We start from the raw sequence: 12,218 nt of genomic DNA on the forward strand, positions 1-12,218 counted from the left end.
ACTAAAATCAAAGTGAAGGAATAAAGGTATAAACTCACAAGGAGAGCCCACAAGAGGAGATACCAGTGGACAAGAGGGTACAATAATTTGAAGGATGGAAGTGGTTAGGTTGTTGATAACAAAAATCTGTGCAAAGAAAGACAACCAAAACTCATCCTATAGAACCTCAAAGATTGAAGTCTTGGAGACTAGGTAGGAGGTGAGGTGTGAGGTAGCACTGAGAAGCAAAGATTTAGTTTGAAGCTGTTAAACAAAATGGTTGGAGCCCCAGGAGCCATGAAAGTGAAGGCCTTGGGGAGAATGGGCGTGGTGGTGAGCCAGGGTGAGCTACAGGACTGCAAATGGGGAGACTAGGTACATCTCTGCTTATTCTATAAGGGTTCTTATTCTGTAAGGGTTCTTGGTTCCTTTCCCCTTAAAACACCAGGACCAGAGGGTATGGGAATGGAATTGACAGTTTATCTGATGCTGGCCATTTGGAAACCAATACTGATAGGTATCTGACTGATCTGAGACTGTGTTGCAAAAAATCAGAAGAGATACTTCAAAAATTAAGCAAATGATAAAATAAGGCACTTAATTAATTCCTGGAAAGACAAAACCAACATATAAAGGAAATGTAATTTTGATTTCACTAGTGGCTCTGCATGAACATTATACGTTCCCATAGAAATACCGATTATTGAGTAAACCTAAAGTCTTAACTATTTGGCGATGATGGGGATATGGCAGAGGGATGAAAGAGCTACATTTCATTTCATCCAAAGCAAGAAGTCATTAGTGTATAAAACAGATAAAGAAGTCACTGAAATAAAAGCATGACCTACAAATATACTTGCATAATTATTTGGAGACAAACTTCCCAAGGGAAAGAGGAGGATTGAATATGCGACTGAATAAGATGGAAGTATTACAAAGATGAACTTGGAGATTCTTAGAAATGGAGGAAGGATGTGGAGGTGTGTCAGGTACATAGTCAGCTGTGCGTGGGGTTGTGTGTATTTGCTGTGAGGGATGGCAAAACCACGCTTACCCTGACTGGAGTAAGGAAAGAGCAGCAAGCTAAAAGGGGCCAAACATTGTCAAAAAGCATGCTGTCCACAGGGGCTGTCTCCTCTGCCCCTTTCCCTGTTCACTTTTAAGTACACACACACAAACATATCTACTTTCCAACCACGACAAATTAACGGTTGAGGTTCCATCCACTTGAGATTTTATGAAATCAGAAAGGATGGTAGTGGCCACAAGCTAATGGACTAACAGCCGCAAGAAATGTCCGCTGACAGCCTGACAAAGAAAATGACCCTGGGACACCTGGGTGGCTCAGTCGGTTAAACGTCTGCCTTCGGCTCAGGTCATGATCCCAGGGTCCTGGGATCGAGTCCCGCATCGGGCTCCCTGCTCAGCAGGGAGCCTGCTTCTCCTGCTGCCTCCTGCTCCTCCTGCTTGTGCTTGCCCTCTGTCTCTCTCTCTCTGACAAATAAAATCTTAAAAGAGAAGGAAGGAAGGAAGAGAGAGAAAGAAAAGAGAAAATGATCCCAAAACACGAGAAGCAAATGTCTAAGACCATTTAGAGATTTCTACATCTAGGGTAGAGCTAGTGTTGGATAGTGTAAGACCTTCATGATCATGAAGAAGCTTAAGTTTAGTATATACTAAGATGAAATGTCTTTCTGTTCATTTTTAATTCATTATATGTGGTATATTTCCAGTTTGACTACATTGCCCATGAAGTGGCATTTTAAAAGGCATTTGAGGATATACTCAAAATAATCAGTACCCTCCCCAAAATGCTTTGTTTTTGTTTAAAATTAGGGTAATCCTTTGGAATATTTAGCTATCCAAAATGTTCCTTTTCCTGCAAGTTTTTCTTCGGAGGAGGAGTGTGCCTTGCTGGGATGAAGAAAATGAGGTGAGGAAGGGAAGAAGGGGGGACGACCACAGGTAAGTTCTGGCTGGGAAGAGGGGTGGTGGCATCACTTAGCGGCATTTTTCCGGGGTTTAAGATAGATGGCTCAGATCATGAGTTTCTGAGGGAGATGCTTCCAACTGTTACCAACCCCATAAGGAGATGTGGGGGAGCCTAAGGGTAGGGAAGACCCAGGATGACTGTTCTGAATCTCAGGTTCCCCATCCTAAGCTTTGGATCCACCGAGGAGCTGTGGGAAGACGGCAGAGCACACGGGATGTGAACCGTCCAAAGATGTTACTGGGAGCCAGAACTCAGACTGGAAGCTCAGGCTGGAGGCTGGTGGCTGTGTGCTGCTAGCTTGAGACTCCAGATGCTCCTCCCCTGAGGTGGAGCAGCGAACCCGGGGGCTGGGGCAGGGCAGGGGGCGGCGGGGGGGGGGGGGGCGTCACGGTGCGGGGGAGCTAGTCTGCTAGGGCTTTGCTGCTGAGAAAACTGGTTGGGGTCAGAGTTAGGAAGAGCTGATGACACTCAGGATGTTGTCAGAAGAAACACTGCGTGTCCTTCCCCGCGCCTATTCTTAACCAACCCTCAAGCCCATCAGCTGGTTGGATGGTCTGTCACGCTTCGCTTCTAATGGGCCCCCCACTCGGAGCCACTGTGCATTCCAACACAGCTTCCCAAACTACATCTTTTTCTTCAAAATGAAAACACCAATTCACAAACAGGAACACCGTAAGAAACTGTTCATCAAATTGTATGGAGTCTAAGTGTGAGAAAAGTCTCTGTTGTGTGACTAGGAGCATATACACCTGTAATTGACATCTTCAGTATTTTGCGGGCATCAATCAGGAAAAATTAACAAAAATATCTCTTATTTCCAAAATAGTACAGTTATTCAAACGAACTCAGTCTTCAAAGATAATTTTTCTCTTTTCTCTCCCAATCATCATGTTCTTCTCCTGCTTAAACTAATAAATCGGAAGGCCTCCGTGGTTGTCTCTGTGGCCAGGTCAGGGTAGATGTGATTTCATACAGACTCGAACTCACTTTGCCAGGCTGAGTATCTCTGAGTCAGATTCTTTGCTGAAGGCTTGGTGTGAGCTAGCACATCTAAGAAGTCGGCAGTGGTCACTGTATCCAGCTGGATTCCAGGTAAGTTGCTGCTCTCTAGATAAAAACACAGCAGTAACAGCACAATAATTGACCTTATGATGATCTGTGCTCTTGAAAGGCTAATAGACCTTTTTTCAAGACAATGCATAATGCAGCATTCTAAATGGTTAATGCAGCAAAAGGCAAGACTAAAGAGAGCTGGGGAAGAAATTCTTTAATGTGCATCCCAGCCCCTGAAGCCCAGATAAAAAATATGACTTAAATGTATCATTATCAAAGTAGTGTTTAAGAGTTATATAGTGCCCCAAATGGATCCAGCCCAACATCACAGCGTGCCAAAGAAATAAAAGCCCAAGCCCTAAGGAGTTTATCATCTGGGGCAAAGTTGATCCAAAACAAAACACCAGAGGAGAAATGAGTACATGGAGGACAATTTGACCAAAGAACATTTGCAAGTGCAAAGAGCCACCAAGAACAGGAGCAAGGCTCCATCTGCTGGTGAAAGTTGGGTTTTTAAACAAATTTCTCTCCCAGAGTCGCTGTGACTCCCACCATACCTGACTGGTGATTTTCAAGGGCACTGAAGATCTTCCTCATAGGCCGCATGGCTGCTTCCCTGCAGACGAGCTTAATGTCTGAGCCTGAGTAGCCTTCAGTCTCCTGAAACAGCCGCAGACCAGCCGTTGGTCAGCAGGCAGAGTGCTGGTGGTGATCACGTTCTTACAGGCAAGACGCAGTGCGCAACTAATGAAGCACTGACCACTACGTCAAAAACTAATGATGAACTATATGTTGGCTAATGAATGTAAATAAATTTAAAAAGAGCCCCTGTTTAGAATCTGTGTCTGTCCCTCACGAACATTACACAAAGATTCCCAGATCTGTAATGCTTGGGAGGGAGAGGGGTTGCTTATGTGTTTGGATAACCTGAGAAGCTGGGCAGTAAACACCTTCCTAACACCATCCAGACACATGCTGGAAGTTGCTGGTGAAGGACTAGACCACCCATGGTAGCCTAATGGGGCCCTTGTGCCCAAATCCAAGGGTGATCAAATTTGGTAGACACTTTTGTTCTTGTGAATAAGATCATTCCTGCCTTTGCGGAACCTCAGGGAACATCACTGAGATGTTCATCATTCAGATGAACAGAGAACATGTTCAAGTGTCCACTCAGGAGGGAGTGACACCAGTGACAGTGAGGGTAGCAGGCATGGACCCCCCTTTCCATTTGTAAAAACTTGATCATCATGGTAATCCATTGTGGCATATCAGTTACCCGTTTTGCAGATGAAGACACAGGCTTAGAGAGTCGGGGGTTTCCCTGAGGCCACACAGCTGATCAGGGGCAGGACCCGGATTTGACACGGGGTGCTCTGGGTCGAAACCCTATGCTATTGGCCACTACATTGCGCTGTCTCTGCCCGTGTGAATGTTTCTGAGGGACAAAGAGCTCACCCTCTCATGAGGAAGAGGCGCATCGCATTGCTGGGGCAGCTCGGGTCTTTTCTAAGTGGCTCAAGGAATATGCCCCCAAAACAGCTCCCGAGAGGACCCTGCCCAGAAGATTGGTGTGGCGGCTGCTTGGCCTGCAGGTGCTCCCTCGAGGGTGGCTTACCTGGCTCAGCATGCTGTACTCCAGCTGCGTGCGCAGCTCCAGAGCTCTGCTTTTGCTCACAGGGGGCAGCCAGTGGCGGATCATGGCTTGCCTGGCCTCCCGGCTGGGGAGACCAACCAGAATCCTTTTCTCCAGACGACGTAACATGGCACAGTCCAGCTCCCTGGGATCGTGGGGGAAACAGAGGAACTGGTGAGAGCGGCCAACTCACTTCTGAAGCAACAACTATATTTTAAGAACGATTTAGCATTGTAGGAAGCAATTCTGCATTTTGACTTTATTCTACATCTGTACGTGAGCGAATAGGACAATTACCTCGTGTTGTTTGGGAGAAAGACTTGGTTAAAAAAAGAAAACACATCCCCAAAATACCTCATGTAAAGGAGATAATTTTAGGTGACTTAATTTGGGGGGGAGAAATCAACTAACAACAACCACACGTGAATATTCCCATTGTAGTCGTACCATGAATTATTCAGTCTGATGCTGCCAGTGAGTTATTATTCCTGACAATAACTTGGGCACTCTGGGAAGTACATTAATTCTTCCCAAACTCTCATACATTCTGGAGCGAATGACTGTGTCACGCCATGCTCTGCTTGAATTCAAAAGAGCAAAAAGCTCCTTCCAGGGAGCCCAGTGCAAATGTGGCCCTTTGAGACCCGCATGCCTGCCCCTCCTAAAACACTGTCAGGCCAGGTTTACTCAATTTTGCATCTGCAAGCCAGTTCCTTGAACTTCCTAATATAAAATTTCCAAACAGATAGAAAAGTGGAATCAATGGGTATCCATAAACCTTCCATCTTGATTCAACAGCAGTCAACATTTCGTCATTATCTGCTTCATATGTATTTATCCAGCCAAATTATTTCAAAGTAAATTACATCATGAAACCCCACCCCTAAATGCTTTAGCATGTAATTCCCCCAATAAGGACATTTTCTTACATAGCTTCAATACTTTATGACACCCAGCAGAATTAACACTGATTGTATAATATGTCTAATGCTCATTCCATATTCAGATCTCTCCAGTGATCCCTGAAATATCTTTTCCAACCCAAATCCAATCAAGAATCATGCATTACATATGGTTATATCTCTTAAATCTCTTATAATCTAGACCAGTCTCCTTGCCCTTTCTTTAGACTTTGCCTTGACCAAGATAAGACACATTCTGACTCTCCTGATGTTTTCCTCGTGGTATCATATAACTGGTTCCTCTGTGTCCTGTCCTCGAAGATGGAATTTAGATCTAAAAGCTTAATTAGAATCAGGGTAATGACTTTTGGCAAGTATATTTCATAGATGATTTTATGTTTTCATATTCATTACATTGGGATCCACATGTTGGTGTATCCCACTATTACTGATGTGGTGTCTAATTACTGGGATCATCTGGTGACCACAGATCACCCCATTGTAAAGTAAACATCTCTTCACAAGTAGTAAGTATTCTATGTACAATACTTTGGCACTGTGTAAATACGCCTTGTCCCATCCCCTTTCAACTAGTGGTTTTAGCATCTGTTAATGATCTTTAAATTGGTTATTTCATAAGAGTGGTGCAAAATAGTGATTTAAACATTTTTTTTTTCATTCCAAACGTATTATTTGGCAGTATTCGGTAAAGTAGAGCTTTCCCTCATTAACTGGGGCTCTTTGGTTACTTTGAATTACCATGCCTGTTAATAGATCATTTTGAGCGTGAGTTTGTGAACTCTTTATATGTTCAAATTTCAGGTTCCTAGAAGGGAGGGAAACATCTATTTGATTTCCTCGTATAGAAATTAGGCGATGCCTGTGTGTTGGTCTGGCTTAACCATAAAGAGTAACAACGAAAGCATCACCACCAGATATTTCTCATTCATAAAGACACAGAATTTCTAGCGCATCTTCCCGTTCTTCTTACTCTCATTCTGAATCTCTGTCCTGATATTCCCTTTTACATTGAAAAATGAAAACACCCTTTCAGGGAGCATATGTGAATCCTAGCTTGGGGTGACTAGATTTCTTTAAAGATTCTGTCTTTTCTTTACCTGTTATTCCTCTAGTCCTGAGCTGAGAATCCATAGTCTGGGAGTGCTTCACCAGCAATAACAATCACCTGTTGCTTTTTTTGCATTCGCTTTGTTCTTTATCAGCCTTGCCCTGTTGAAATTTCATTTCACGTCAGAGACTCAGGCCCTCTCCCTCTGTGTGGCCATTCACCCTCTCAAGGCCAACATTTCCATTCAAGGCACAGGGTCAAGGAAATCTTGCGAAACTCTAGGAAAATATTTTTTTTTGGTATTTGAAATATTAATAAAAACTGTTGCTTAAATAGTAGTTCTAAGTGGCAGGCACTGGCTTTAGCATTTTACAGATATTAACTCACTTAATTCTCACAACAACCCTACAAGGTAGGTACTGTTTTTTTATCCATTTTAAGGTGAGGAAACTGAGGCACAAAGTTTGAGTAGGTTGTTCGAGGTCAGAAAGCTAGAGAATGGTGGCAGTGGATTTGAACCCAAAAAGCGAGAGCCCAGAGCCTATGCTTCTGGTACGGGTCTGATGCCAGCACAGTAACTGTCACAGTAACCCCCAGTTAATGAGGGAAAGCTCTACTTTACTCACAGTAACCGACTCCTATCATGATGAAATTTCAGGACGCCAAGAACAAAGAGGATCTGTAAAAGCTTCCAGAGAGAAAAAACAGGTTACAGACAAAGGATCAGTAATAAGACTTCTCATCAGCAATGTAAGATAGTAAGAGAAAATAGAGCAATGCCTTCAAACTTCTGAGGAAAAATAATTTCCAATGTAGAAGTCTGTATCTTGATCAAACAACTAAGGGGACAGAATTAAGATATGTTCAACACACAAAGCCTACAAGTGTTTACCTCCCATGCACCCTTTATCGGGAAAGTACTAAAAGACCAAAGGGAGAGCATAAACCAAACCAAAGGGCTTCATGGGATTCAAGAAACAGAAAAGAAAGGACATCTCCAGGATGATGAGGTGAGCTCCCAGGGTCTCCTTATCTACGGGTGCAGAGGATCATCAGGTCAGTTTGGTGTTGGCAAGAAGGTTCTGGCAGACATGGCTCCAAGAAGATGAAATCGATATAATATGGTATGTCTAAATGAATCCAGAGCGGATTCAGACAGCAGAGAGTTGTGGCTGAATGGGGGGAGAAGATGGGAAAGGAAAGGCAGGGAGGGAGGGATAATTGAATAGAGGAGAAACCATTAAACTCACATTTTAGGAATTCAGTTCAGCGATACTGACCACTTGCCAAGTGTGTTGTCACTGCTAAGTCTTCAAAATACAGAATTTAATGAGACAGACTCCCTCCTTATGAGTAACTAGAGGCAATCCTAGGGAGGTTTTCACCTTGGACTGTAGATATGTTGGTCCCGTAAACATCAAAGATGAAAATGGGACTTGAGATCGGACTAAAACCCAGGAAGGGAACAAAGACTACCCTGAAGGAAATTGCAGAGCTGGGGGTGACAAGCAGTTGCCATATTTCTTTCAAGGCCTTTCCTTGGACCAGCTGCCCCTCCTGCAAAGGCAGGGGACTGCAGAAGGAACGTTCTTTTGCAGGGGTACCTTCTCCTCTGTCTCCCCATCCCACCTGGAGGGACTTCTTATTGAAAGGAGACCAGATCCCCAGAATGCCTTAGGAAAATGGAGTCATGCAGGGGGTGGGAAACAATAGCTCACTATAGATGTCTGTATTGATCAACTAATGCCCTAAAGCAAGAGCTTTACCTCAAAACTGCTTGTGGGCACAAAGTAAATGCAACTCTCTGACAGCCAGGTCTGATGGATGCACTTTTAATGACAGCAATAATAATATAATCATACAAGGGAGGAAACAAAGGACAAATGGAATGTACCCAGGAATTATTCTTTATGCCAATAGAGTTATATGAAAAAATTTAATGTGTGGCAACCAGAAAATACTCCCTTTGGCTCTTACACTTTGATATTTGACTAGTTATTCCATTCTCATGTCTCCTTTATTTTGTTTCTCTGGTACCTTCATCACCTCGAAAGGCAAAAGCAACCAGCAAGGGTGATGTGAGACACAGCAGAGCCTCACAAGGCCTCAGGCCCGGGCTGCTGGCCCTGTGCTCACTGGCCTCCCAGACAGTTGCCTGGGCCCCGAGGCCTTGCACCCGAGCCTCTGGGCTTCTAGATACCCAGAAATCTCTTGTTATAAAGCCCCTTTAAAAACGATGAATTATAGGAAACACTTTCTGAATACACAATAATGAGCCCACAAAGAAGCAGGGCCAAAATTCTTGAGGACTAAAAATGAAGAGGAAGCAACACTGAGCTGTTGAAGTTGAAGCTGTGGCTGACTTGGGGTGTTTGCTTCATAGTTACAAAAAGGTTTGGATCTGAAAGTTTACATGTGGGATAGCATAGAAGGCCTTGGGCCCATTCAAGATGGGAGGTGGAGTCAAGGCCCATTACATAAAACAACCAGAGGGCACATCCTCTTTGAAAGGATGGGTTAGAAAAATACGCCCACTACCAGGGAAGGAACAGAAAATCTGTCTGTCTTGCACTTTAGGGTAGGAAAAAGTCTTCCTTTGTGATTCAGCACTACAGACCTACTCTCATTGGCATGATCAGAGAAACCTTAAGCTGAGGATTAGCTGAAAGTGGTCTAAAGCTTGACACAGTCAAATATAAATTTTCTCTGGAAGGGCACATGCAAGACTCACAGATGGAGTCCCCTTCATTAAATGGAAGCTCACCATCTAAAATTACAAGACCTATAACAAACCACCATGAATGAAAGCAGGAGAAACTAACAGACTCCACTGACCTGGAGTATAAAATCATTGTGTTTAAGATGTATAATAGATAGGGCGCCTGGGTGGCTCAGATGGTTAAGCGGCTGCCTTCAGCTCAGGTCATGATCCCAGGGTTCTGGGATCGAGTTCCGCATTGGGCTCCCTGCTCCTTGGGAGCCTGCTTCTCCCTCTGCCTCTCTCTCTGTCTCTCATGAATAAATAAATAAAATCTTAAAAAAAAGGATGTATAATAGATAAAAAGGGAATCAAAGAGAAGAGAAGAGACTTTCACTTTTGGCCAAGATGGAATAGCCCACCCTCTTAGAATTAAAATCTCTGGACATAATACAGCGAACGAATACCAGGAAACACTGAAGGGTGGAAAGAAGGAGGAGGACAGGTTAGGCACTTCGGGACTCAAGGGATGATGTGACGGTGGCTTCTCTGGGTTTTCTTTTTGCTTCTCATATATCCCCAGTGGGGTACTGGAGACGCATAGGCCCCAAAACTGCTAACATGCACAGGCAAAAGCCCATTCTCTTCATCCGAAGGACTATGAAAACCTTTTTGATAATACCTGCCCTACTCCAGCCAAACACTAAAGAAAAAAACCGCTTCCCACCTAAGAGTACCTGTGGGGCTGAGCTAGAAGCTGAGCCGTGGTGGGAGGAGCATGATCCACCGGGCTGATGCTATATTAAAACCCTCAAGAAAAAAGAAAAGGAAAATCAAATAAATTATGGCCTATCCATACAGTGGAATTCTATATAATTTTCAAGTAGATTTTCAAACTTGTCCACAATATATGAAGTGAAAGAAAAAAAACAAAAACAGGCCATATAAGAAAATAATATGCATCCATAGGATGATCACATTTTTTATCGTGTGTGTGTGTGTGTCTGTGTGTGTGTGTCTAAGCTGCACACACACAAGACTCTGGGAAGATTTATATTTGCCAGGGTACAGTTACAGGGGACTGTTAACTTTCAAGCAACACCAAAGCATATACTATATTTTTATTTTTATTTTTTTTTTAAGATTTTATTTATTTATTTGACAGAGAGACACAGCGAGAGAAGGAACACAAGCAGAGGGAGTGGGAGAGGGAGAAGCAGGCTTCCCGCAGAGCAGGGAGCCCGATGCGGGGCTCGATCCCAGGACCCTGGGATCATGACCCGAGCCGAAGGCAGACGCTTAATGACTGAGCCACCCAGGCGCCCCGCATATACTATATTTTTAATGAACATGTATTACTTTTCTACATAGCCGAAACAGTAAAACTATTCCTTCTTTGGGGGGAAAAAAAATTACCATGGAAAGGTACCCAGGCAACAAATGATAATTAACCCATTTTCGCCAGAAGGTTTATACAAAGAGGCTAATACCTGTGTCCGAGTGGTGAAATAATGAGTACTTTTTTCTAGCTCTCAAATTTCCCATAAAACAGTTATATTTCATAATTTGTAAAATTTGGTTTTAAAATTACAGTTCACAAGTCAACCTGCACCATTAAGAAGCAAGAATAATGCCACAGTAGGGCCAGGTTGAAAGAGATTTATGTGTGACGGAACCAAGCAAATGGAGTAAGATGTGAACGGGACAAGGGCAAGGTTACTACTAACAACCTCCTGCTCAGCCAGTCCTGTGCCTTCCCCACTGCACATACCCAGTCCTGCACCACACCCTTCTTTCCTGGTTGTGTTAGAATCACCCATCAACCTCATGTGGAGGATCATGGACTCAATATTGTTGCATGGGATAGTGACATTATGTATGGACAGAAGCAATTTCTAGCAAAACAGTTTGACCACTGTATTTTTTGTGTAAGCACAAAAATACAGTGAACAATAAAAAGCCTGCAAGCATGACTGAATGCAATTGCAGTGAAAAAGAGGCAATCATCAGATCAGAGTGAGTTCATGCAAACCACTGTTTCCCAAAGCATTCTCAAATGGAACGCTGGTCTTGTGAAATGCTCCTTGAGGAAAGGATTCTGGGGTCAAATAAGTATGGAAAGTACCTCTTTCTCTTAGCTTCACATAATAATATCTTGAAGGCACTGAGGAGTCCTGTCATGGGGGGAAACCAGTTGAACTGTCTTTAATTCAGTATCTCTTGAACTTATTAGGTCACTAGATTCTATCTTTTGGATAATCCTTACTGACCTATGGCAGACCATTCTCAGATAAATGTTGATCTAGAGGGTGATGATAGCCAAGGCATGAGGCTTTTCCCCGGAGCCCAGGAAATGTACAGAGAGATTGTGGAAAAAACTGGGGTTATGTGTGCTGAGCTCTTCAATCCCATGCACACAGTTTTATAGAAATACCACACCAGAGAGGAGACAGCTCGTACAGGAAGAAGTCAGTTTACATAGGTAAGTTCTTGCACGTTCCCAGGGCAATAATCTTTTGGATCTTATGCTTCCTTCTGAATGTTAGGATTGGGATTTGTTTGTTTTTAATCCAAAGTTTGGTCATACTTAGTGTTTGATTTTTAAGAAGGATAGTGAACTTTCTAGCCCTTCTGCAATAGTTAATAAGAGATGAGTTTCCTCATGCTCCACACATAAAATTTTCACACCTTATTTGTACAAACTACCATCAAATTCAATAGACATCTAAAGATGGCATTTGCCTTAATGGCCCTGTTCAGTATTTTGTTTCCCTCTGGACTCTTAGGCGTGAGTTTGTGCATACTTAACAATTGAGGTGGGTCAAATTAGCCCTAATTGTGCTCACTAAACATTTCTTACATGGCTGTTATTTTAATGATAATATTACAAA

The 12,218-nt window shown here is 43.2% G+C and overlaps 1 protein-coding gene across 1 annotated transcript in view; it reads right to left on the reverse strand.

Moving 5' to 3' along the window:
- Positions 1 to 2,939: 2,939 nt before the first annotated feature.
- KATNAL2 (katanin catalytic subunit A1 like 2) overlaps positions 2,940 to 12,218 on the reverse strand; it is a 35,665-nt gene continuing 26,386 nt past the window's right edge. The window contains exons 12-14 of the mRNA XM_021686343.1: positions 4,641 to 4,803; positions 3,583 to 3,685; positions 2,940 to 3,079 (exon numbers count right to left, since the gene is read on the reverse strand). Coding sequence (XP_021542018.1) covers positions 2,940 to 3,079; positions 3,583 to 3,685; positions 4,641 to 4,803 — 406 coding nt within the window. The remainder of the gene's footprint in view (positions 3,080 to 3,582; positions 3,686 to 4,640; positions 4,804 to 12,218) is intronic.

This window comes from Neomonachus schauinslandi, chromosome 14, assembly GCF_002201575.2.
Source record: "Neomonachus schauinslandi chromosome 14, ASM220157v2, whole genome shotgun sequence".
Taxonomy (NCBI): Eukaryota; Metazoa; Chordata; class Mammalia; order Carnivora; family Phocidae; genus Neomonachus; species Neomonachus schauinslandi.